The sequence below is a fragment of the Leucoraja erinacea genome, chromosome 33 (assembly GCF_028641065.1).
Source record: "Leucoraja erinacea ecotype New England chromosome 33, Leri_hhj_1, whole genome shotgun sequence".
Lineage (NCBI taxonomy): Eukaryota > Metazoa > Chordata > Chondrichthyes > Rajiformes > Rajidae > Leucoraja > Leucoraja erinaceus.
Genome location: NC_073409.1, coordinates 20,209,799 through 20,235,542, shown reverse-complemented (window position 1 = coordinate 20,235,542; position 25,744 = coordinate 20,209,799). Strand labels below are relative to the sequence as shown.

Here is a 25,744-nt window from a genome sequence, read left to right as displayed (position 1 = left end):
TTGATTGAAAGATACCGCATGGAAACTGGCCCATCATTTCACCGAGTCCAGACCATTGATCACCGATTCATACTAGTTCTATGCAATCCCACTTTCTTATCCACTCCCTGCACACTGAGCTATACTGTTCTATATTCTATAATTATTATAGAACCTGCAAAATCTATAATTATTATAGAACCTGCAAACTCCACACATTGCTTGTTGTGTAGCACAACAAGCAATGTGTGGAGTTTGCAGGTTCTATAATATAATAATGTAGAACAGTACAGCACAGGAACAGGCCCTTCGGCCCACAATGTCTGTGCCAAACATGATGCCAAGTTAAGTATCATCTAGAAAATGCATTGTTATCATTCTCAAACAAAAATACACATATGTTTCTGAAGGACACTTTTCAGCAAACATAATGGGTAATTTGCCCAGGCATTACATTATTGGACACAATGTAGAAACAAGGAACACTAGGTGTTAGAGGTTGTGGGGAGAAGGCAGGAGAATGGGGTCATGAGGAAGAGATCGATCATCCATGATTGAATGGTGGAGTAGACTTGATGGGCCTAATGGCCTAATTCCACTCCTCTCACTTATGACCTTGTGACTTTATGAGATGCTAGTTTATTGGATCTTAGTCCACAAATATTAAATTATGTCACCTAACAGAAATTACAACCAATTACATAAATGTAAAAGAGCTTGTAAAACATAACGGTAATAGAACAGCGGTAGAAAATGGAAAAGTACATTGAGTGAGGAAAAAAACTGATTGTAACAAAAGTTTCGAGCCAGCCAGGAGTCGAACCTGGAATCTTCTGATCCGTAGTCAGACGCGTTATCCATTGCGCCACTGGCCCGATGAAATGTGCCCTGACTTTTAGTGATAGGAATATCTCCCAAACCCATGTTTTGCACCTCTTTTCGATGTGGTCCATCCATTTCAGCCAGCACAACATGAGAGCTGAGGGACCTGGAATCAGATTCATTCATTCATTCATTCATTATAGCCCGGACATTGCGCTGATTGTGAACTTGTGTCTGTACTGCAGGTAACAATGAAGTACCATTGAAGTAACGTTTAAATCCTTTTTTTTTTCCTGGCATGCATTTTAAAATCATGCCAGGGAATTTTAAATTCATTGCAGAGTGTCATTGAGGTGTAAATCTGTTAGTTGGGGTTGGGTTGCAGTTTTATTGAATGACACGCATTCACTACTTGCAGTGGGGCTGCATGGCCCGGACAGCCCGTCACTAGGCACGGGGGTGACTGACAGCTACACCCAGCGAGGGGTTGGGGGCGGGGCTGGCCGGGAGCTAATCAGCGGCCGCCGGCCGCGGCTGGCGCTGGACCAATGAACGTGCGGCGTGCGGGCAGCGGTTGCTCATTGTGATTTTCTGTGAGGCGCTGGCCAATGGGAAAGCAGGTCGACGTGGGGCTGCGGCCAATGGGACGGCAGAAAGTTGCGGCGAATAGGAAGATTGGGGGCGACAGCCAATGGGGAGAGAGTACCGTGGGACGGCGACTAATGGGAATGCTGGGGCCGTGGAGCGGGGGCCAATGGGAAGTGAGGGGTCGTTGTGCTCTGACCAATGGGGAGAAAGCCATGTTGGGCGCTGGCCAATGGGGCGGCGGGGGCGTTGGGCGCTGGCCAATGGGGCGGCGGGGGGTTTGCGCGGGAAGGCGATGGCGGCGGTGAAGGCGACACCAGCAGCGCTGAGGCGCTGAATGACATTGAAACCACACATGAAATACAGCACCGAGCAGGTTAATGCTTCTAGTCACATCAGAATTCAAAAATCTGTTCTTCCTCACGGGTGTTTGAATCATTCAAACTCATTTATTTATGTAAGTAGTATTCATAGAAATAGTTGCAGATTACGTTATAATAGACACAAAATGCTGGAGTAACTCAGTGGGTCAGGCAGCATCTCTGGAGAGAAGGAATACTTGTGTTTCGGGTCGAGACCCTTCTTCAGAAATTATAATTTGAACTATTTTGAGTTATATACTTTGAATTCCTGCGAAATCCCCCAATTACTAACATCATGTTAGTAATTATATTAATAATAACATCATATTACTAACATGGTTTTTTATATTACTCTTAATGCTAAAGATGTAGATGACCTGCACTATCTTGTCAATGTATAATGTTATATGATGTTAACACCTCATTGAAGTGTTCCTTCCTTCAAATAAATAAAGAGAGCAAGTAGAGCAAAATTTGATCTATTGTAAATATAAGACAGCAACCCTTATAGTGTAGACTTCACATGAACACATCACCAGAACAAGGGGTCACAGTTTAAGGATAAGGGGGAAATCCTTTAGGACCGAGATGAGGAAAACATTTTTCACACAGAGAGTGGTGAATCTGTGGAATTCTCTGCCACAGAAGGTAGTTGAGGCCAGTTCATTGGCTATATTTAAGAGGGAGTTGGATGTGGCCCTTGTGGCTAAAGGGGTCAGGGGGTATGGAGAGAAGGCAGGTACGGGATACTGAGTTGGATGATCAGCCATGATCATATCGAATGGCAGTGCAGGCTCAAAGGGCCGAATGGCCTACTCCTGCACCTATTTTCTATGTTGGCAAGTTTCCTCCTCCCTGACTGCCTGAAGATAGGTCTCGACCGGAAACGTCACCTATACCTTTTCTCCAGAGATGTTGCCTGACCTGCTGAGTCACTCCAGTTTTTTGTGTCTTATCTTTGGTGTAAACCAGCATCTGCAGTTCCTTACAAACTACTCCTAAATTCTGTACTAGTGTCCCTCTTGTGGTCCAAATTCTTGATTTATATTCTGACCAATTGGCGAGTGAAAAAGGGTCTCGACCCAAAACTTCACCTATTCCTTTTCTCCAGAGATGCTGCCTGACCTGCTGAGTTACTCCAGCTATTTGTGTCTATCTTCGATCTAGTATTTCATCTTGTCATTCGCAAATAAGCATGCAGGCACAGCAGGCAGTGAAGAAAGCTAATGGCATGTTGGCCTTCATTGCGAGAGGATTTGAGTTTAGGAGCAAGGAGGTCCTACTGCAGTTGTACAAGGCCCTGGTGAGGCTGCACCTGGAGTATTGTGCAATTTTAGATGATCAGCCATGAATGGCGGTGCTGGCTCGATGAACTGAATGGCCTACTCCTGCACCTATTTTTCTAAGTTTCTAAAAGGATGTTTTGTGTTGTCGTGGCTTACTGGAAGTGAATGCAGCTGAGATATTTTGGTGATATTTGGGACATTCTGTAAAACAACATGTTCACAAAATACTTTTTTTTTTGTAAAGGTAACATTCAATAATTTCAGTATCGCTTGTAAGTGAGAAGGGATGGATCAGAAGATTCTGTATTTGGCTGCAGGTGAAGATACAGAGGGATTGCAGCAATGCCTGCAACAGATGAAAGAGAATGAGGTAATGAGTTGTCACAATTTCTCAAATCAGTAATGTGATAAAAATATTTTTATATTAAGATTAATGTTTTTCTGTCAAGTCTTGTAAATGTTGCAATTAAATAAACATTTCATCGATACAAATATTGTGCTTTATTTTCTCCTCCAAAACCACTAATTATAGATTAAATACTTTGCTATCACTTCATTCCAACACATACTTACGTGCTTTGGTATAACTATTTGAAGCGAGATTGTAATGAGAATTATTTTATGAATATAGAAACAAGGTTTACAAAATTGTCACAAATTGCTGGAGTAAGCCAGCAGTTCAGGCAGCATCTCTAGAGAACATGAATAGCTGACGATTTTTTTCGGCACACTTCTTATGACTGGTTTTATGAATTTACGAATGATATGGCATATAGCATAAGCTCCAATAATATAATCCTTAACCTGTAGATATTTAATCAAAATTTACTTTCTGCGTTTGTTTCAGATTGGCGCTTTGATAACAACACATGCTTTGAAAGGGAAGGATATTGGAATGCTTGTCAGAGCTATTTTTAAAGGTTGGTCCCTCCCAGTCTGTGATAGATTGATTGACATAAATCTGTTTACTGCATATGGCTAATAAAATGTTGATGCTTGTTTTCAGCCATATAAATGCATTAATATAGTTTGAACATGACAGATTCAGTCAAGCTAGGCCTATCTTGGATAGTAAACCTGTATAACTGGTCCCAATGTTTTGTCATTACTGTATAGATCATTGTCCCCATGAGCACCAGTGTGGGTGAGGTTATTTCACGAAATAAATTACTTCATACAGCTAAAATAATCTTTACAAACAATGTTACCTGAAATGTCTCTTTGCCTAGCACTGTTTTTCCCCCTCATTTCAAAATTGTGCTGTTCCGATTTTTCATACTCTTTTTACTTAAAAATCGAATCAAGCTAGTTAGCAAGGTATGTTAATTTAATTCATTCTCACATGCACTGAGATAGTGTAAAGCGTTTGTTGCATGCTAACCAGTGAGCGGACTGACAATACATGATTACAATCGAGGCTGTCCAGAGTTGTTGAATGTACAGATACATAGACTTTTAGGAATAGGAATACTTTATTGTCACATGTGATTAGGCACAGTAAGATGCTTTGCTTGCATACACAATTTATACAAATAGCAGCCACCTACGGCACTGACAAAGTTACAAAACTTCCCCTTTTGTCACCCCCCTCCTCCCCCCCAGCAGTTCCCCCATGCTGGCTCCCCATTGTCCTTTACCCCACCCACCCTACCTCTATTGTCCATTGTTCTCCCACTCACGACAGTCCACCCACGCCGGGTCCTCCATTGTTCTTCCCCTTCCCCTTTATGGCGGTTCCCCCATGACCGTCGACCCGTGAGGCATCGCCGCCGCAGCGAGGCTTCACCGCCAACGAGGCCGTGTGATACAGTGTGGGAACAGGCCCCTCAGCCCAACTTGCCAACATGTCCCAGCTTCACTAGTCCCACCTGCCTGCGTTTAGTCCAAATCCCACCAAACCAGTCCTATCCATGTACCTGTCTAACTTTCTTAAATGTTGGAATGTTCCCTGCTTCAATTACATGATAAAAAGGAATAATGTGAATGACATTTAATGCTAGATAAAACCAGTAAAGTCCGATCAAAGATAGTCTGAGGTTCTCCGATAAGGTAGATAATAGTTCAGAACTGCTCTCTAGTTGTTGGTAGGATGGTTTAGTTTGTTGCCTGATAACAGCTGGGTTGAACCTGTCCCTGAATTTCCACACGCCTCTCCCTTTTGCCCTGCTGTGGGAGGGGAGAAGAGGGAGTGGCCATGGTGCGACTCTTTCTTCATTATGTTGGTTGACACTGCCAAGGCAGTGTGAGGTGTGAATGGAATAAATGGAAGGGAGATTGGTTTGTGTGATGTTCTGGGCTATGTCCACAAGTCTCTGCAACTTCTTATTGTTGATGATGATTTGTCCCCTATCGTCACTGATTGTGGTCTGTTGGTCAGGAAGTTGAGGATCCAGTTGCAGAGATGAGTACTGACACCAAGTCCCCTGAATTTGGTGATGATCTTGAATAGGATTAATGGTGTTAAAGGCAGAGCTGTAGTCTATGAATAGAAGTCTGATGAAGGTGTCTCTCTTATCAGGTGTTCCAGAGATGAATGTAGGGCCAGGGAGAAAGCATTATCCGTGGACCTATTTTGGCGGCGGGTGAACTTCAGCGGGTCAAAGCTGCTTGATAAACTGGATTTAATGCGTTCCATAACTAGCCTCTCATAGCAATGACTTCCAGTGCTGTAACACTGTATTCTATGGTTCCATGTAATAAAGAAAACTAAATTTGAATCATGGTCTCATTCATTCCGACCGTTTGATTCTTAGATCTTAATTAATTAATTAAAATGTCATAATGCTGAATAACTATTGACGCCATCTACACCACTCTGCCTCAACAAGGCAACCACCATAATCAAGGACCGGTCTCATCCCAGTCACTTCCCATTCTCCCATCTACCTTCAGGCAAGATGTACAGAAGTTTGAAAACGGTTACCTCCAGATTCAGGAACAATTTTTTCCCTGCTGTTATCTGGCAACTGAACAGTCCTCAGAACAAGTGTGGTCCTGACCTCCCATTTACCTCTTTGGTGATCTTTGAACCATCGTTAATTGGACTTTATCAGACTTCAATGTTATATATTGCACCCCTTATCCTTTATATGTGGATGCTTGACTGGATAGCACGCAAACAAAAGCTTTCCACTGTACCCCGATACATGTGACAATAATAAACTAAACTACGACCTTTTATTTTTCTTCGATAGGTTCCCCTTGTTCTAAACATGAAGGAGCTGCTTGCAGGCTTTTTGTTTATAAACACTGCATGCAGCTGGTTGAATCAGGAGACCTTCAATCAGATATAGCAACAGACATGATTGGTTTGCTGATGCTTGAGGTAACTTATGAAAAGCACGATAGTTTACAGCTAAGAAATGTTCATATTTGAAATGTATTCAGCAGTAATTATTCACCAAACCCTGCTCCCACGGCCCATAAAAAATGCAAAGCTTTTAAGCATGAAAACAGACCCATGGGCTCAGCAACGTGGTAGTGTTTGGTATCCTGATGTAAATGTAGGGATGTACAGTGCCCTCCATAATGTTTGGGACAAAGACCCATCATTTATTTATTTGCCTCTGTACTCCACAATTGGAGATTTGTAATAGAAAAAAATTACATGTGGTTAAACCGCACATTGTCAGATTTTATACAAGGGTATTTTTATACATTTTGGTTTCACCTTGTAGAAATTACAGCTGTGTTTATACATAGTCCCCCCATTTCTGGGCACCATAATGTTTGGGACACATGGCTTCCCAGGTGTATGTAATTGCTCAGGTGTGTTTAATTGCCTCCGTAATGCAAGGTATATCTCAGCACCTATTCTTTCCTCCAGTCTTTCCATCACCTTTGGAAACGTTTATATCAATATGAGGACCAAAGTTGTGCCAATGAAAGTCAAAGAAGCCATTATGTGACTGAGAAACAAGATTAAAACCATTAGAGACATCAGCCAAACCTTCGGTTTACCAAAATCAACTGCTTGGAACATCATCAAGAAGAAAGAGAGCACTGATGAGCCTACTAATCGCAAAGGGACTGGCAGGCCAATGAAGACCTCCACAGCTGATGACAGAAGAATTCTCTCTATAATAAACAAAAATTCCCAAACACCTGTCTGACAGATCAGAAACACTCTAGGAATCAGGTATGGATTTGTCAATGGCCACTGTCCTCAGAAGACTTCAGGAACAGAAATACAGAGGCTACTGCAAGATCTTTTGGTTAGCCGCAAAAATAGTATGGCCGGGTTACAATTTGCCAAGAAGTACTTAAAAGAGCAACCACAGTTGTGGAAAAAGGTCTTGTGGACAGATGAGACGAAGATTAACTTATATCAGAGTGATGGCAAGATCAAAGTATAGAGGAGAGAAGGAACTGCCCAAGATCCAAAGCATACCAGATCATCTGTGAAACACAATGGTGGGGGGGTGTTATGGCCTGGGCATGTTTGGCTGCTGAAGGTACTGACTCACTTATCTTCATTGATGATACAACTGCTGATGGTAGTAGCATAATGAATTCTGAAGTGCATAGACACATCCTATCTGCTCAAGTTCAAACCATTTCCTCAAAACTCATTGGCCAGTGGTTCATTCTGCAGCAAGGCAATGATCCCAAACATACTGCTAAAGCAACAAAGGGGGTTTTCAAAGGGGGTTTTAAATTTGTCAGTGGCCAAGTCAATCACCCGATCTGAACCCAATTGAGCATGCCTTTTGAATGCTGAAGAGAAAATTGAAGGGGAACAAGCATAAGCTAAAGATGGCTGCAATACAGGCCTGGTAGAGCATCACCAGAGAAGACACCCAGCAACTGGTGATGTCCATGAATTGCAGACTTCAAGCAGTCATTGCATGCAAAGGATATGCAACAAAATACTAAACATGACTGCTTTCATTTACACGATATTGCTATGTCCCAAACATTATGGCGCCCTGAAATGGGGGGGGGGGGGCTATATATATATAAACACTGCTGTAATTTCTACACGGTGAAACCAAAATGTGTAAAAATGGCCTTTATTAAAATCTGACAATGTGTATTTTAACCAGGTGATTTTTTTTTCTATTACAAATCTCAAATTGTGGAGTATAGAGGCAAATAAATACATGATGGGTCTTTGTCCCAAACATTATGGAGGGCACTGTAATGTTGACGCTCAATAAGGCACTGGTCAGACCACATTTGGGGTATTGTGAACAATTTTGGGCCCCATATCTGAGGAGGGATGGGCTAGAGTTTACAAAGGCCCAGAGAAGGCTTACGAGAATGATTCTGGTGATGATTGGGTCAACAACGTATGACGACTGTTTGACTGCTCTGAGCCTGTACTCGCTGGTGTTTAGGATGAGGGGGTGGGGGGGGGGGGGGATCTCATTTTAACTTTTTGAATAACAGGCCTGGATTGAGTGGACGTGGAGAGGATGTTTCCATGAGTGGGAGAGTCCAGGAGCAGAGGGCACAGCTTCAGAATAAAAGGACGTACCTTTAGAATGGAGGTGAAGAGGAACTTCTTTAGCCTGTTGGTGGCGAATCTGTGGAATTCACTGCCATAGAGATGGCTGTGGAGGCCAAGTATTTGGATATTTTTTAAGAGGAAATTGACACGCTCTTAATTAGTTTGGGTGACAAAGGTTACGAGAAGAAAGCAGGAAAATTGAGTTGAGGGAAAGATAGATCACCCATGAGTGAATGGCGGTCAATGGGCCGAATGGCCTATTTCCGCTCCTATGTGTTATGAATTTATGAACTTGTGATGTAATTATATCATGAGTAGAAATTCTACTTCTGCAGGTAGGATGTAAACATTTACACTGTCATATAGCACATGAAGTTCATTCTACTTTCACACAATGAGTACTTTGCACCAACAAAAGGTTAATGAAGAAGGATTTATTTTCTTTCTGATAGGAGATAAATCATGGAGCAGATTTTGTTTTAAGCGTATGAAATAAATGGACAAAATAACTTGCTTCACTGGTGAAAGATTTAAAGAGGTGGAGAATGCAAATGAAAAGCTGAAGTTAATTGGCACTTTAGTGAGCTAACATATCATGGATATAAATAGTCAGATTCGTACATCTCAGTAACAGGCCTTATGGCCAAACTGATCTATGTTCTCCAAGATGCCCATCTAAATTAGTCCCATTTGCCTATATTTGATTTATTTTTCCCAAAATCTTTCCTATCCAGAAGCCTGTTTGAATGGGGTTTGAATTATTTCAAGGGATTCGCGTAAACTTCTGGCTCTTGCCTGTATCCCATAATGACCATTTTCAAAATTATAGTAAGAAATCGTAGTTGTAATTCATTGCACAGACCTGACTCCCCACTATTGACTGTACATTTCACATGCCTCGGAAAGCAGCCATCATAATCAAAGACTTGTCCCACCCCAGTCATTCCTCCTCCTATCTGCAACCCACTGGGCAAATGTACAGAAGCTTGAAAGTGCGCACCACCAGGAACAGGTTCTTCCCCTCTTATCAGGCTGCTGAATACTTCTTCCATAAGCTAGGGTAATGCTCTATTCACCTCTACCCCATTGCAGACAATTGACTTTGCCTATGGAACAGTTGCGCTACAATGCTGAGACTATATTCTGCACCTTCCCCTTTGCTCTACATGTTTTATTTGAGTTTGATTATTTTTATGTAGCGTATTATCTGATCTGATTGGACCGCATATAAAACAATCTTTTTCACCGTATCTCGGTACACGTGACAATAATAAACCAAAATCTAAAGATCAATTTTTGAGATAGTGATATGATCTCAGAGCTTGTGAATGACACATTTACCTCCTGCCCCATGAGCATTCCCATAACAATCTGAGGATTCCTTGCCATGCAATGCTTCCTTGCCAAAAGATTAATCGTTGAAGTTAATTGGTCCACCCCTCCAGACTGAATGGAGCCACAGCACCCATTTTACCCTCCCCAACTCAAAGAAAATGTACTAAAAGTTATCAGGAATGATACAGGAAAAGGACATATGCGCAATAATTACTGATTAGGAATTAAAGTCCATATTTTATTGGTAAATTAAACCTTTGACTCTCAAATCTTGTATGCTACCTCTTTCAGGATCCGCTGCTAGAAATCTGCATAGTGAATGCAGATAAAAAAAAATGTAGCATACACCTACTTGTGTGGTTTGGTAATTCTTGTAGTTGGTTCTAAGTTCATAAGATCTAGGAGCAGAATTAGGCCATTTAGTCCATCAAGTTTACTCTGCCATTCAATCATGGCTGATCTATCTTTCCTCTCAGCCCCATTCTCCTGCATTCTCCCCGTAACCCCTGACACCCTTACTAATCAGGAATGTGCCAATCCGCGCCTTAAAAATATCAATTGACGGCCTCCACAGCAGTCTGTGACAGTGAGTTCCACCCTCTGACTAAAGAAATTCCTCATTATCACCTTTCTAAAGGAACATCCTTTTATTCTGAGGCTATGGCTTCTGGTCACAGAATCTCCGACCAGTGGAAATATCCTCTCCATAACCACTCTATCCAGGCTGTACACTATTTGGTAAGTTTCATTGAGGTTCCCCCTCATTGGATTGGATTCAATTTATTGTCATTGCACTTTTCAGTGCAACAAAATGGTTTTGTTCTATCTCAATTCCAGCAAGTAAAGGCCCAGTGTCTTCAAATGCTCATCATATGTTATAAATCATAGTCATAAATATGTGTGAAATAATCTTGCAACATAAATGCCTTCTACCTTCTAAACAGACTGGAGGTTCTATGGGCCATCTCGTGTTGCCTTGTGCCAACAGTTTTAATCATGGAGTCGTACAATTCTACGTGGCTTTTTAAGCAGAGTTAAGTTCGCCCAAATACTTTGAAGAGGACACAGACATGGCAAACAGTGTGCAACATTTTAAGAAAATATAGAACATCTTTACCAATTTAGTAACAAGTTTAAAGCCAAATGTAAAGCTAAAGTGAGCTGGGGGAGATTTGAAGCATATAAACTGAGTCAGGACAAATGAAAAGTATTAAGAAGAAAGCAGCTGGTGTAAAGTTTCACTACAAGAGTTAAGTTGCAGCATTGGCCCGATGGATAAACGCTAGAAAAACTGGTATTGGGTAGTTTATTGTGAAAGTCATTTGAATTCACAGAATAAAGTCGTTCACAAGATCATTACGGGTGCTTCCGGTGAAAGAAGATGAAGCAGTGGGAATGTTGGTGGGATTATGATTCATCAGAGGGTTTGTTCTTTTGGTATCTTGTGCAATCTTGCAGCTAAAAGTTTGATTAAAATAAATAATTAACAAAACCAGCAGGGCAGGAGAATCACAGGGGCATAGGTTTAAGGTGAGAGGGGCAAGTTACATAGAAACATAGAAAATAGGTGCAGGAGGAGGCCATTCGGCCCTTTTGAGCCAGCACCGCCATTCATTGTGATCATGGCTGATTGTCCCCAATCAATAACCCTTGCCTGCCTTCTCCCTACATCCCTTGATACCACCATCCCCTAGAGCTCTATCGAACTCTCTCTTAAATCCATCCAGTGATTTGGCCTCCACTGCCCTCTGTGTCAGGGAATTCCACAAATTCACAATTCTCTGGGTGAAAACGTTTTTTCTCACCTCAGTCTTACATGGCCTCCCCTTCATTCTAAGACTGTGGCCCCTGGTTCTGGACTCGCCCAACATTGATACGAATCTGAGGAGCAACATTTTCACTTATGGAACAAATTACCGGAGGAGACCATATGACATAGGGGCATAATTAGGCCATTTGGCCCATTGAGTCTGTTGCACCATTCGATCACGAGTGATCTATTTTACTCCCTCAACCCCGTTCACCAGCTTTCACCCCGTAAACATTGAGGCTCTTACTATCAATCTCCGCTTTAAAAATACCCAATGTCTTGATCTCCACACCTTCTGTGGCAATGTATTTCACAGAATCACCACCCTTTCGCTAAGGAAATTGCTCCTCATTTCCATTCTAAAGGCATGTCCTTTTAGGCTGTGCCCTCTGGTCCATGACTCTGGAAACATCCTTTCCACATCCACTCTATCTGGTCCTCTCATTATCTGGTAGGTTTCAACGAGATCATCCCTCATTCTTCTAAACTCCAGCAAGTACAGGCTCTGTGTCGTCAAACGCACCTCGTCTGTTAACCCATTCATCCCTGGGATTATTCTTGTAAATCTCTGGACCCTCCAACACCAGCACATCCCTCCTCAGATTATGGGGCCCAAAACCACTCACAATCTTCCAGACGTGGCCTCACCAGAGATGAGGAGGAATTTCTTTAGTCAGAGGATGGTGAATCAGTGGAATTCATTGCCACAGATGGCTGCGGAGGCCAAGTCATTGGGTATTTTTAAGGCACGGATTCTTGATTAGTCTCGGTTGTCAGGGGTTATGGGGAGAAGGCACGAGAATGGGGTTGAGAGGAGAAGATAGATCAGCCATGATTGAATGGTGGAGTAGATTTGATGGGCCGAATGGCATAATTCTGTTCCTATTACTTATGAACCTGTGAACAAGGAACTGCAAGTGCTGGTTTACAAAAAAAATAACCTGTGGTCATGATTTTAGGCTCATCACTTGCCTGGAGCTACTCTGGCTGAACTGGCAAGCCTGTATGTTGATGCCATAAAAGGAGGCAGCATTATGAATGGCAAATCGCTCGATCTCTTCCCTACGATACTTACAGTTCTGGCCTCTCAAGAAAGCCTGAGCTATGGTGAAGGTAGGCAAAGTTAGTTAACTGCATGAAGTGAAGCATGTACATGGTAGATGGTAGAGAATTGAAGAATACAGTTGAACAGAGGGATCTGGGTATAACCGTGCATAGTTCCTTGAAGGTGGAATCTCATATAGATGGGGTGGTAAAGAAAGCTTTTGGTATGCTAGCCTTTATAAATCAGAGCATTGAGTATAGAAGCTGGGATGTAATGTTAAAATTGTACAAGGCATTGGTGAGACCAAATCTGGAGTATGGTGTACAATTTTGGTCACCCAATTATAGGAAGGATGTCAACAAAATAGAGAGAGTACAGAGGAGATTTACTAGAATGTTGCCTGGGTTTCAACAACTAAGTTACAGAGATAGGTTGAATAAGTTAGGTCTTTATTCTCTGGAGCGCAGAAGGTTAAGGGGGGGACCTGATAGAGGTCTTTAAAATGATGAGAGGGATAGACAGAGTTGATGTGGACAAGCTTTTCCCTTTGAGAATAGGGAAGATTCAAACAAAAGGACATGACTTCAGAATTAAGGGACAGAAGTTTAGGAGTAATATGAGGGGGAACTTCTTTACGCAGAGTGGTGGCGGTGTGGAATGAGCTCCCAGTGGAAGTGGTGGAGGAAGGTTCATTGGTATAATTTAAAAATAAATTGGATAGGCATATGGATGAGAAGGGTATGGAGGGTTATGGTATGAGTGCAGGCAGGTGGGACTAAGGGGAAAAAAATTTGTTCGGCATGGACATGTAGGGCCGTGATGGCCTGTTTCCGTGCTGTAATTGTTATATGGTTATATTATATGGTTATGTACCATAATCCTGCGTAAAACTTTATTGTTATTTGAATGATCTACCTTTAAGGGATTATTGCTGCTTGTTATGTATAACATTACATTGTTTTTATTCTGTGTATGTTTTGCCAGGTCAGTTGTGTGGTGAAGAATACAAGAAGCAAGTGATAAATACTCTCTGCTCCAGTCGGCAAGTAGCAACATGTCTGGCTATACGGAAATACTACATCTAGATGGAATTATTTTAGGAAATTTGATATTTAACTGAGAAGCAATTAGCCACCTAATAATTGAATCTATTGTACTTGAGGTTTTTGTTAATTTAAGACAATTAAAAAAATGTTAATCAGCAGCATTTTCTGTAAATCTCAAACCCTGGTATAATTTGCAGTACTGTTCCAAAAACACCATTAACTCCAGGGCAACGTTGCAGGAGCATTCAGTACCATTCAGTAATTTGAATGGTGGGTAATTGCTCTCAAAATGCCCGAGGAGATCTGTCTCTGTTTTATTCAGCATGTGCAGAAACAATATGTAAAAGGAGTAACTATAGACTAATCATTACAGGAGCTCCCTGATACATAGTCCAATTGCTGTTTCCACAATTGGTTTAGTGTCATGCAAGGACTAACTCAACTGAGAGTCTACTGATTGAAGAAGGGTCTCGACCTGAAATGTCACCCATTCCTTATCTCCAGAGATGCTGCCTGTCCTGCTGAGTTACTGCAGCATTTTGTGTCCATCTGAGAGCCTACTGATTCAGCCTAGAAATGGAGTATTGATGCAAATACATCTATAGATGCTCCTGAACACATCATCAGTGATGTAACCTGGGGTCATTGGGTGTTTCGGGTCTTTCAACATCAGACACCCTCACCCAGGCGACCCAGTCGTGGTTGATCAGACCACGACTTGTGTTTAGGTGGCATTCGCTCCTCCCCATGGACCTTCTCTCCTGATCCATAGCCATCTCGAGGCCTTCTCCGCTGCCTTTGTGGTGTTCTAGATGGTCCTTCTCCTTGCCACTCCGTTGATGCCCAGTGCGCTCAAGGCTTTGTGGAGCGATTGCCCAGCAAAACCTCTGCAGCCAACCTCGATGGGAATGCACCTTGCCTTCCAGCCCTGCTTGCGGCAGCCTATGACCAGCTCTTCATACTTGGCCATCTTCCTCTCGTGGGCCTCCTCCAGATGGTCCTCCCACGGCACTGTCAGTTCCAACAAGACGATGTTTTTGGAGGATATCTGGCCTGTGGGTGGTCGTGGCAATGTGCTGTGGGAACTTCAGCTGTTGTACGAGCTATAGAGTCAAACAGAATGGAAACAGGCCCTTTGGCCCAACTTGCTCACACTGACCAACATGCCCCATCTACACTAGTTCCACTTGCCTGAGTGTAGCCCATATCCCTCAAAACCCTGTACTATCCATGTACCTGCGGTAATACTTCTTAAACGTTGGGTTAATCCCAGCCTCAATTACCTCCGTCGGCAGCCTATTTCATGCATCCACCAGCTTTTGTGTGAAAAGATTCCTATATAACCTTGTAATATAACATTGCTATAATGCTTTTGTGTTTAAACAGTTTCTTGGAATTCTTCTTGGCTAGATGAATGGTGTGACTACATTTTTGAAATGTAAATGTTTTGAATATTTTTCAGGTGGGATCCGAAATGTGTGATTCACCTCGCATCCATGTTCAGGTTAAAATTTGTCTGATTTGAACAGCTTAATCACTTCATTTTAATAATCATCTCCTCATTAAATAAACACTATGGCCATTCTTGTTCACTCCCATTCCTGTAGAGATGTACCTGTCAGTACAGAAGAGCTTCAGTTTGTTATGATGAAAGTGGAGAAGATGTTTCCCAGGTTGGATCTGCAGGAGCTTCCTCCACTTGTCTACCAGTTACTCCTCCTCTCTGCCAAGGTAAGGTGGTGGTGTTGTGTGGCAATCTAAGATTGACGATGACACAAGTCCTTCACGATGATGCTTGGGATTTGTGGTGGGATGATTATATTCAAAGCGTTGCAGTTGGAATTGAAAAATTAAAACGGTCAGTGCACTTTAGTGATTATTTCTCTTATTCTTAACAGGGCTGTAAGAAAATTCTTTTGGAAGGAATCATAAAATTTTTCCATCAGCAGGATCAGTTGCAAAAAGAAGAACAGATGGGAACTGAGTGAGTTTTAACTATTTCTCACTTAACCATTTAAAGGTTGATGTCTACCTTTGTTATCAAGACCGCGAGCATAGTACATGTTGGCGCAGTGGTAGAGTTGCTGCCTTTCAGCGCCAGAGACCCGGGTTCGATCCTGACTACGGGTGCTGTCCGTGCGGAGTTTGTACATTCTTGTTCTCCCCGTGACCTGCGTGGGTTTTCCCTGGTGCTCCGGTTTCCTCCCACAATTCAACGACGTACAGGTTTATAGGTTCATTAGCTTGGTAAAATTGTAAATTGTCCTCAGTGTGTGTAGGATAGTGTTAGTGTAGGGGATCGCTGGTCGTTGCGGACTCAGTGAGCCGAGTGGCCTGTTTCCGCGCTGTACCTCTAAACTAAATTTAAAAAAAAATCTGAGTATGATGCTCTCCTTACACGGTGAATGACTTGATGGAGATAAAGTGCAATCACTTGTTACTTTCCCACCACATTCAACACATACCCTCTCTCTTTCTGCTTAGCCTCATAACTATTGCAGACATTGTTAAGGTTCATTTTCTTAAAACAGCCAACTACAATAAGTTAGGTAAAACCAATACAAGCATAAATGATCATTTAGCTAGAGAGTGCTAGGAGATACAAAGTCAAGCATACAGCAGATACTTAACTCCTCCCCGGCCATCACTCTAATGAATGAAGACATACACCATCTTTTATACTGTTTTGGAAACAGTCACATGTTCATACAAAATTGCAGCAATGACGTCTAACATATCAATCACAGCTCTACCCATTCAAAGCATGCTTGTCACTAATACAATACTTCTCATGCTATGGTTATATCGATCACAAACTTTAGAGTCAAGAGTCAAGAGTCAATTTAATTGTCATTTGGACCCCTAGAGGTCCAAACGAAATGCCGTTTCTGCAGCCATACATTACACACAAATAGACCCAGACACAACATAATTACAATTTTACATAAACATCCATCACATAGCTGTGATGGAAGGCCAAAAAAACCTTATCTCTCCACTGCACTCTCCCCCCCCCGATGTCAGAGTCAAAGTCATAGCCCCCGGCTGGCGATGGCGATTGTCCCGCGGCCATTGAAGCCACGCCGGGTGGTGCGAGGTCGCACACCGGGTCTTGGTGTTGGAGCCCCCAGTGTGCGCTCGCAAGTACCCGCGGCCATTCCAGCCGCGCGGGGCGGTGTAGTGAGGCCCCGCTCCAGGAGCTCCCCAACCCCGCAACTCGGGCGGGAGAATTCTCCGTTGCAGGAGCCCCGAAAAGCGGTCTCTCTCCAGGGAGCCGCGGGCTCCCGGCGCCGCTGTCCGCAGACCCGCAGCAGCAGCCCCCGACTCAGCAGCGGCATCGGCAGCAGCAGCAGCAGCAGCAGCAGCAGCGTTCCTCCACCGCTCCGGTCTCGGCCAGCTCCGCGACGGCAACGGTGAGTCGGCACCTGAGTCCCCGGCTTCTTCCTGTTGGAGGCCGCTCCTCGTTGCGGCCTCAACGACAACGGAACCCGACGAGAAAAAGGTCGGGTCTCCAGTGCAGGGAGACATTTAAAAAGCTTCCCCCCACTTCCCACCCCCCCCCCACCCCCCCACACACACATGTTGGACAAAAAATAACAAAAACTACATTAAAGCACAGACAGAAAATAATAAAAACGCGGACAGACTGCAGAGGCCGCTGCTGGCCAGAGCCGCGCCGCCTACCGGTTTAGTTACAAAACCCCCAAATAACAGGAAGTTAGTCAAAGGTCTATCATCTGCAGTACCTTCTTAAACAATGTAAGGATCCTTATCAGTTGCCCACAGAAGTTCCTGCTATTAGACAATACCACTTTCTCAGGAAGCTCATCCTCTCCCAAGGCTTGTGTTTACAGAAGCCAGAACCTTCTCAGCAAGTACATCCCCTCTCACCATTGTCAATATATTTTGCTTGGGCACAACAGGAAGCAGCTTGGATGCAGTTTGAATGCTGGCCTCCAATTTACTGATAACCCTGCCCTTCCACAGAACCCAAATTTCAAAGCTTTCATTTACTCAGAACCCAAAACCCAAATTAATCTTTACTTAATAAAATACATAAAATATTTCATTATTAACTAGGTTATTATCAAAATTCTGGTTTTCCTATTCTCTAAATTGCTTCACTGTTCCTTTTAACGTGCTGAGTTGTGCTTTGTTTTCAAGGTCCATGGAGTTGGAGGCTGCCTCTGTGCCAAAAGATCAGCTCCGTCATGTAGAGGGAACCATCATTCTTCACATTGTGTTTGCTATCAAATTGGACCATGACCTGGGCCGTGAACTCATCAAATATCTGAAGGTCCGTTGGTCTCGTTTCTGCTTTATCGTTATTGCCAAAATATATAATGGCAGCTGTGCAGTACACCATTAAGCTTGTGAAACATTTGAGATGAAACAACAAAGGTAATGTTGGAATAGGATTTAAAAATCTTCAGATTGCAAATGAGAGAGGAGATGAATACAGAAACTGTTTGCAGTTTGGAGACTCTGGTTGAACTTGAATTTGTGCAGCGAGTTGGTTTAGGGTGGAGGCTGGAAGAGAGGTGGGGGCAGGACACAGCCTGGCAGGTGATAGGTGGATACAACCAAGTGAGGGGTGGTTTGATAGGCAGATGGTTGGACAAAGGCCAGAGATAAAAAGACAACAAGTGCAAGGTAAGTATGTAAGAGATGCGAATTGTGAAGGAATGCTTATAGAGGGGGAAGGGGAGAATCAGGTGTGAATCTATATGGGGTGCAGGAAAGAGTGGGGGTAAAGGAGGTGCTGTTTGTAGGTTAGTAACCTGAAATTGGTGAATTCAATGTTCATCCCACACCCAGTCACTTCCTCCCATCCCCACCTCTTTCTGCCTTCCACAGAGATGGATCGCTCTGCAACTCCTTGGTTCACTCATCCCATCCCACCCAAACCACCCCCTCTCAGGTAGTTTCCCCTGCAACCACCTGTCCATATATCTCCTCGCTCGCCTCTGTCCAGAGATCTCGGCAGTCCTTCCAGGTGCCAGTGGTGAATCTCTGGAACTCTCTGCCACAGAGGGTAGTTGAGGCCAGTTCATTGGCTATATTTTGGAGGGAGTTAGATGTTTTCCCTTGTGGCTAAGGGGATTTATGGGTATGGAGAGAAGGCAGGTACGGGATACTGAGTTGGATGATCAGCCATGATCATATTGAATGGCGGTGCAGGCTCGAAGGGCCGAATGGCCTACTCCTGCACCTAATTTCTATGTGAGACAGAGGTCCATGTGCACCTTGTCTTACCTCATCCACTGCATATGGTATTTACAGTGTCTTTCTCTTTCACCATATGCAATTTTTCTTTTAACGTCACTGATGTCTCGTTTCTTTGAATTATAATTTTTATGGGGTATTAATAGTCGCTCTGGTGCCAGCAGGTTCCCTGCATCAACTGGACAAAAAAAAATAGAGACATAGAATCATACAGTATGGAAACAGGACCTTTGGCCCAACTTGCCCACACTGACCAACTTGTCCCATTTACACTGCTTGCGCTTGACCCATATTTCTCAAAATCTGTCCTATCGATGTACCTGCCTAATTGCTTCTTAAACATTGCAATAGTCCCAGCCTCAAATACCTCCTTCAGCAGCTCGTCCAATATACCCACTATCCTTTGTGTGGTAAAAGTTACCCCTCAGATTCCTATAAAATCTTTCCCCCCTTCGCTTTAAACCTACGTCCTCTGGTTCTTGATTCCCCTACTCTGGGCAAGAGACTCTGTGCATCTACTCGATCTATTCCTCTCTTGATTTTATACACCTCTATATGTTCATCCCTCATCCTCCTGCGCTCCAAGGAATAGAGCCTGCTCAAACTTTCCCAATAGCTCAGACCCACGAGTCCTGGCAAAATCCTTCTAAATTTTCTTTACACCCTTTCCAACTGAATAACATCTTTCCTATAACATGGTGCCCAGAACTGAACACAGTACTGTAAATGCGGCCTCACCAACATCTTATGTAACTGCAACATGACCACCCAACCTCTGAACTCACTACTGTGAGTTACGACGGCCAATGTGCCTAAAGCTTTTTTTGACCACTCTATCTACCTGTGACGCCACCTTCAAGGAACAAAAATGTTGGAGAAAAATAGGGTTTTCCGACAAAATTCTATTTATGTATTTAAAATGAAGTAAAATTGTTCTGACTAATAAAAGCCTTGTTTTATGTTTGTCCCCTGTCTAGGCTGGGCAGCAAGGGGACACTAGTTTGGTTCTCTGCTCTTTTAGTATTGCTCTCTTGCTTTCGGTAGCAAGGATACACCGATTTGAGGATCAGGTACGTTTATTTTGAGTAATTAATTGTTTAACTTAAAATCTACTTGAGTTGAGAGCAGACAACGAATCTTATATTCACACTGAATCATCATAACGTTAGACATTAGATTAGTGATGTCAAGGATATAGGTCTAGAAATTAATTAAAAAGTATTCCCAGGCCATGCTAAAGTTCCACTGTTCACCCAGATCATCTCTAACCCCTTCCCATCACCATTCCCATTATCTGTTATCCTCTCCACAGTCCTTTTTTGATGTCCCTGTCTCACCTTCTGCCCAACACGCACACCACAATCTCTGTTCTCTGAGTTGTGGGATCACAGTTATGAGGTTAATGTCCGTGATTACTTGTGTAAGGCCAGTTTGAGTTTAGTTTATTGTCAGGTGTACCGAGGTACATTGAAAAGCATTTGTTGCGTGTTAACCAGTCACTGGAAAGACAATACATGATTACAACCGAGCCATCCACAGTGTACAGATACATGATAAAGGGAATAACTTGAATAACCTTTAGTGCAAGGTAAAGTCCGATCAAAGTTAGTCCGAGAATCTTCAATGAGGTAGATAGTAGTTCAGGACTGCTCTCTAGTTGTTGGTAAGATGGTTCAGCTGCCTGATAACAGCTGGGCAGAAACTCTCTGAATTTGCTATGAAGTGCCTGGTACTTTGTCTGTCATTCACAGTGGAGTATTGGGCAGGAGATGGAAACAAAAATCTGGACAGGCAGCATCTATGGAGAAAAAGAATGGGTGACGTTTCGGGTCGACTCTTCTTCAGACTGGTTAGGAATAAGGGAAACAAGAGATATGGATGATGATGTGGAGGAATAAAGAACAATGAAAGAAAGATATGCAAAAAAGTAATGATGATAAAGGAAACAGGCCATTGTAAGCTGTTTGCAGGGTGAAAATGAGAAGTTGGGGAGGGATTGAGAAAGAGGGATTGCCAGGGCTACCTGAAGTTAGAGAAATCAATATTCACACCACTGAGCTGTAAGCTGCCCAAGCGAAATATGAGATGCTGTTCTTCCAATTTGCGTTTCGCCTCTGATATTGTTGTTGTTGGAATCTTGAGTTGGAACTCATGGGCCTTAATCCTCATTGCTTAGCTGATCTTCTCCCAGAATTACAAGAGAAACAAATTTTATGTCAATTAGTTACATTTTGAATGGTACGATTCACTACATTCTGAATTAATATTTTGAAATCACCTTTGAAAAGGCCAAGATAAGACTGTACTATTAAGAAGTTGAAGGGAAGCGTGGTGACTCTGTGTGCTGTCTCTATGAAGTCCGTTGATCTAACATTACAACTATTACACTTCTGTCTGATTGTTCTTAAGAATTTCACTGTGCATACAAGGAACTGCAAATGTTGGTTTACAAACAAAGATACAAAGTGCTGGGGTAACTTAGCCGGTCAGACAGCATCCCTGGAGAATATGAATAGGTGATGTTTTGGGCCATAAGTGATAGGAGCAGAATTAGGCCATTCGGCCCATCAACTCTACTCCGCCATTCAATCGTGACTGATCTATCTCTCACTCCTAACCCCTTTCGCCTGCCTTCGCCCCATAACTCCTGACATCCGTACTAATCAAGAAATCGGGATCTTTCATTAGACTTTTACTGTATCGAGGTGCATGTGAAATAAAGTGCCAATAATCCATTGGGCCGTAATATGTTATAGTCCAATTGGAAGCAGTGAATGAGGTTGCTTAATAATCCTAGTTATTCAGTCTGTTTATCTGATTTATCAGATGGTTACTGTACAGCGAGAATAGAATGATTCTACACAGGCAAATATCTTTGTTTTAATATTCCCCTGCTTTCCTCAAGATTTCATTTATTTATTTGACTACATTTAAATAGCGTTAGAACTCTGCGCACTGTCGTTTTGTATCCAGATTAATAAAATATGAATAAAATATGAAATAGATGGAATAAATTAGCCACCATAATACAGCATGAATGTTGTCAAGATAGAAAGTCTGGGTTTATCTGCTTTGCAATGCAAATTGGGATTGAGGTAAAGTCGTTCATTGTCATGAGCACAAATACGGTGAGGTACAAGTACAATGAAAATTGAGCGTACAACAGAATCAGTGGAACATAGACTCAGACAACATACAAAGACATAAATTACACATAAATGGCACAAATCCTGTAAGAACAGTGAAAAGAATAGATTGCAAAGAGAAAGCGCAAAACACAACTAGAAAAAAAGTAAGTTGTGTAAGAGGTGTCTAACGCCCCGTTGTCAAAGTAGGATTAGGGTTGTACAAGTTGGTTCAAGAACATAAAGATTGTAGGAAAGTATCTATTCTTGAACCTGGTGATGAGGGACTTCAGGCTTCTGTACTTCCTTCCTGTTAGTAGCAGCGAGACGAAAGCATTGTCCACAGGGCCTGCGGCCTCCGAAGCCTCGCGTGCGTGTGTGTGAGAGTGTGCGCATGCCCGCGTGGCCGCCAAAAAATTGTGTACCCCCGGACCCCCCCTCATGTTTTGATAGCGATTTCCGTGCCTGCATGATTACATCTATGTGCTGGGCTCAATACGTGTCATCCGAGATGTTAACTCCCTGGAATTTAAAGCTGCTAACACTCTCCACTCCCGGCCCACTGATGAAAACTGGCGTTTGGTCTCCTGACGTCCCCTTTCTGAAGTCAATGATCCGTTTCTGGGGAAGCGACACAGTGCTGGAGTAACTCGGCGGGTCAGGTAGCATTCTTGGAGAACATGGATAGGTGACGGTTCAGATTGGCAATCTATTTCAGTTTCATGGCCTTGGTGACATTGAGCCATAATTGAACATGATATCAGGAATTGTTTTGCTTTCAATTGTGCAATTCTACTGTTTACACTTGTTAATTCCAAGATAATTAAAAATATCTACAATCTTCAACATTGGTTATCTGAACTTAATTGAACAAAGCTCGTTGCTGACATGGCTAAAGTGTGCACAGGATTTACATTTATGGGAGGTAGATTTTGTTGATGATTTTGTTTATTTTTCTTTTTAGGTGTTTGAATTTCTAAAAACATCGACTATTAAAAGTTTTAAGGATAGACTGTTCCAGCAGAATTCAAAATTTCTCCAGGATTTGATCCCTGCTCAATGCAGTGTATCTGAAATGATTTTGGAGACTGTGTCAAACAGGTTTGTACTTTTACTAAAGCACACTTTTGTGAATGCCGAAACTGGAACAATTTGCTGGAAGTACTCTGCAAATCAGTCAGAGTCTGATAGCACATGACAGGCCTTTTGGCCCAACTCGTTAATTCTGACCAAGATGCCCCATCTACGCTAGTCCCTTTATCCCGATTTGAACAATATCCCTCTCAACGTTTCATGTTACTGTCTAAATGGTGTTATTGTACCTGACCCAACTTCTGACAGCTCGTTCCATATACCCATCAGGCTCTGTGTGAAAAAGCTGTCCCTATTAAATCTTTCTCTGTTAACCTTAAACGTATTCCCCTACCCTGGGGATAAATGACCTATCTATTCCCCTCATAATTTTACCCACCTCTATATGATCACCCCTTCACTCTTCGAATCTCAGAGGAATAACGTCCTAGCTTGTTTAACCCGTCCCTAAAACTGAGGCTCTCTGGTCCTGTCAACATCCTCATTAATCTTCTCTGAACTCCCAGTCCGATGACTCTCTTTCTACAGCAGGGTGACCAAAATGAACACAATACTCACCAAGTACTCAAATACTCATCAATGTCTAGTACAATTGTTACATAATGTCTCAAGGTTTCACGGTCAGTTTATTGTCACATATACCAATTAAGGTACAGTGAAATTTGTCTTACCATAAAGCCATACGAAGTGAAAAGCACACAACCACATAAAAGTTAACATAAACAACCATCACAGTGCATTCCACATTCCTCACTGTGATAGAATGCAATAAAATTCAATCTTCTTCCTCTTTGTTCTGCGGTCGGGGCAGTCAAACCATCTGCAAATGGGGCGATCAAAACCCCCGCAGCCAACGATCGAAGCCCCTATCGGGGTGTTCGAAACTCCCACGTTGGGGCAGTTGAAAGCTCTGGAGAGCTCTGCAAAGCTCCGGGGCATGGAGCTCACGAGTCGACCTCTTCTTACCAGAGACCGTGGGTTTCACGATGTTAAAGCCCACGTATGGAGCTTCGATCCCCGGCAAAGGGATCGCAAGCTCTGTGATGTTATAGTCCCGCAGACTCCCGTGCTTGGAGCGCCCGTTGGTCTCCAGGAAAGGCCAGCACCGACTCCACGATGTTAGGCCATAGAGGGGACGGAGATACGATAATGGAAAAAAATTGCATATCCATCGAGGTAAGAGATTGGAAAAAAAAAAGTTCCCCCACCCCTCACATAAAACAAACCAAGGAACACTAAAACGTACTTTTTAACACACACTACAAATAACAAAAAGAAGAAAGGACAGACAGACCGTTGGCGAGGCAGCCACTGCAGTTTGGTTCTATAAATGTTTGCATTCCTCCTGAGACTTTATCCTTGTTTCTTTCTGCAGTGTATTTGGGTGGGACCACGTTACACAATCACTGGTGCAGCTGGGATTTATATTCATGGATTCTTTTGGACCAAAAGGAGGTCCTTTTGGGAAAGTTGTGGAAATCAATCCAGTGGCAGCAAAAACGCCAGCTCAACAGGCCTCTCGACTGGGAGCCAAGATTCTTCTGGAAACTTTCAAGGTGAGTGTGACAGAATGTGTTCACAATCCAATGTGTTCACAATTAGTTGCAGTGAGGCGGTGAAATAAACCATGAATTTTGCAGAGAATGATTTGGAATGAATGGTTTATTTTCATTTCTATTCATTGAGGATAAAATATCCCTGAGGAGATTGCAAGATTTGCTGTTCTTCAGATAATGTCACAGGCTCATCTGAGCAACTGGAAGAGATGTATAATGTCCTAATAATGAGTGCTTCTTAATATGTTTTAATTTTTTTTAAAAGGGCTGGAGTAACTCAGCGGGGTCAGGCAGCCTCTGTGGAGGACATGGATAGGCAATGTTTCGGGTCAGGTCAGAAGAAGGCTCGAGATTCAAAACATTGCCTGTCCATATTCTCCAGAGATGCTGCCTGACCCGCAGTGTTACTCGAGCATTTTGTGTGTCTTTTTGGTATACCAGCATCTGCAGTTTCTTGTGTCTCTGTTTTAATTTAATCATCTTGCTTTGAATATTTTACACAATGCTTTGAATAACCAGACTGTTTGATATGCAACAAAATTAAGGTCTTTAAAAATATATATTATCATCTTTCTCCTCCCAACCTTCTCCCTCCTGTCATTTATTCAGGTGCATGAGCCAATTAGGAGTGAAATCTTGGAGCAAGTTCTGAACAGGGTGGTGACAAAGACATCCTCACCCATCAGTCAGTACTTAGGCAAGTAGCTGCATAACATAAACATTTTTAATGAATTGTGTGAATGAGGCAGATGGTGATGCAGGTTGGTTTAAACTAGCCTTTGAATTGGCTGATTCACCAAACTACATTTTCAAACAGCAGGTGAAGTTGGGAATCAGGGAATCCAAAGATATTAGTATTCAGTTTCTTCCCATGCAAATAGAGTTTTTACACAATTGCAATTATCCTTGGGTTCCAGTCGAGATCGCAGCTTTTGTGAATAGATTAAATGTGAATTTTGTTCTGCGAGCTGTAGCCTTGACATGTTAAAAGGTTCAAAGGTCAGTTTATTGTCACATACACCA

General features: G+C 42.7%; 1 protein-coding gene and 1 non-coding gene across 4 annotated transcripts in view; one reads left to right on the top strand and one right to left on the bottom strand.

The window, feature by feature from the left end:
- Nucleotides 1-781: 781 nt before the first annotated feature.
- Nucleotides 782-854, bottom strand: trnar-acg (transfer RNA arginine (anticodon ACG)). Its single transcript has one exon. It is a non-coding gene; the product is annotated as a tRNA-Arg (tRNA).
- A 795-nt stretch (nucleotides 855-1,649) lies between these two features.
- fanci (FA complementation group I) overlaps nucleotides 1,650-25,744 on the top strand; it is a 92,005-nt gene continuing 67,910 nt past the window's right edge. For 2 of the 3 annotated variants that reach the window (XM_055661517.1, XM_055661515.1), the window contains exons 1-14: nucleotides 1,663-1,843; nucleotides 3,279-3,404; nucleotides 3,882-3,954; nucleotides 6,229-6,359; nucleotides 12,591-12,744; nucleotides 13,661-13,718; nucleotides 15,185-15,226; nucleotides 15,330-15,453; nucleotides 15,621-15,706; nucleotides 17,887-18,019; nucleotides 19,926-20,018; nucleotides 23,038-23,174; nucleotides 24,541-24,721; nucleotides 25,331-25,418. In XM_055661517.1, the coding sequence (XP_055517492.1) occupies nucleotides 3,321-3,404; nucleotides 3,882-3,954; nucleotides 6,229-6,359; nucleotides 12,591-12,744; nucleotides 13,661-13,718; nucleotides 15,185-15,226; nucleotides 15,330-15,453; nucleotides 15,621-15,706; nucleotides 17,887-18,019; nucleotides 19,926-20,018; nucleotides 23,038-23,174; nucleotides 24,541-24,721; nucleotides 25,331-25,418 (1,384 nt within the window). In that variant the 5' untranslated portion in view covers nucleotides 1,663-1,843; nucleotides 3,279-3,320. Of the gene's footprint in view, nucleotides 1,844-3,278; nucleotides 3,405-3,881; nucleotides 3,955-6,228; nucleotides 6,360-12,590; nucleotides 12,745-13,660; nucleotides 13,719-15,184; nucleotides 15,227-15,329; nucleotides 15,454-15,620; nucleotides 15,707-17,886; nucleotides 18,020-19,925; nucleotides 20,019-23,037; nucleotides 23,175-24,540; nucleotides 24,722-25,330; nucleotides 25,419-25,744 lie in introns of all 3 variants that reach the window. The other variant, XM_055661516.1, reaches the window with a different exon arrangement.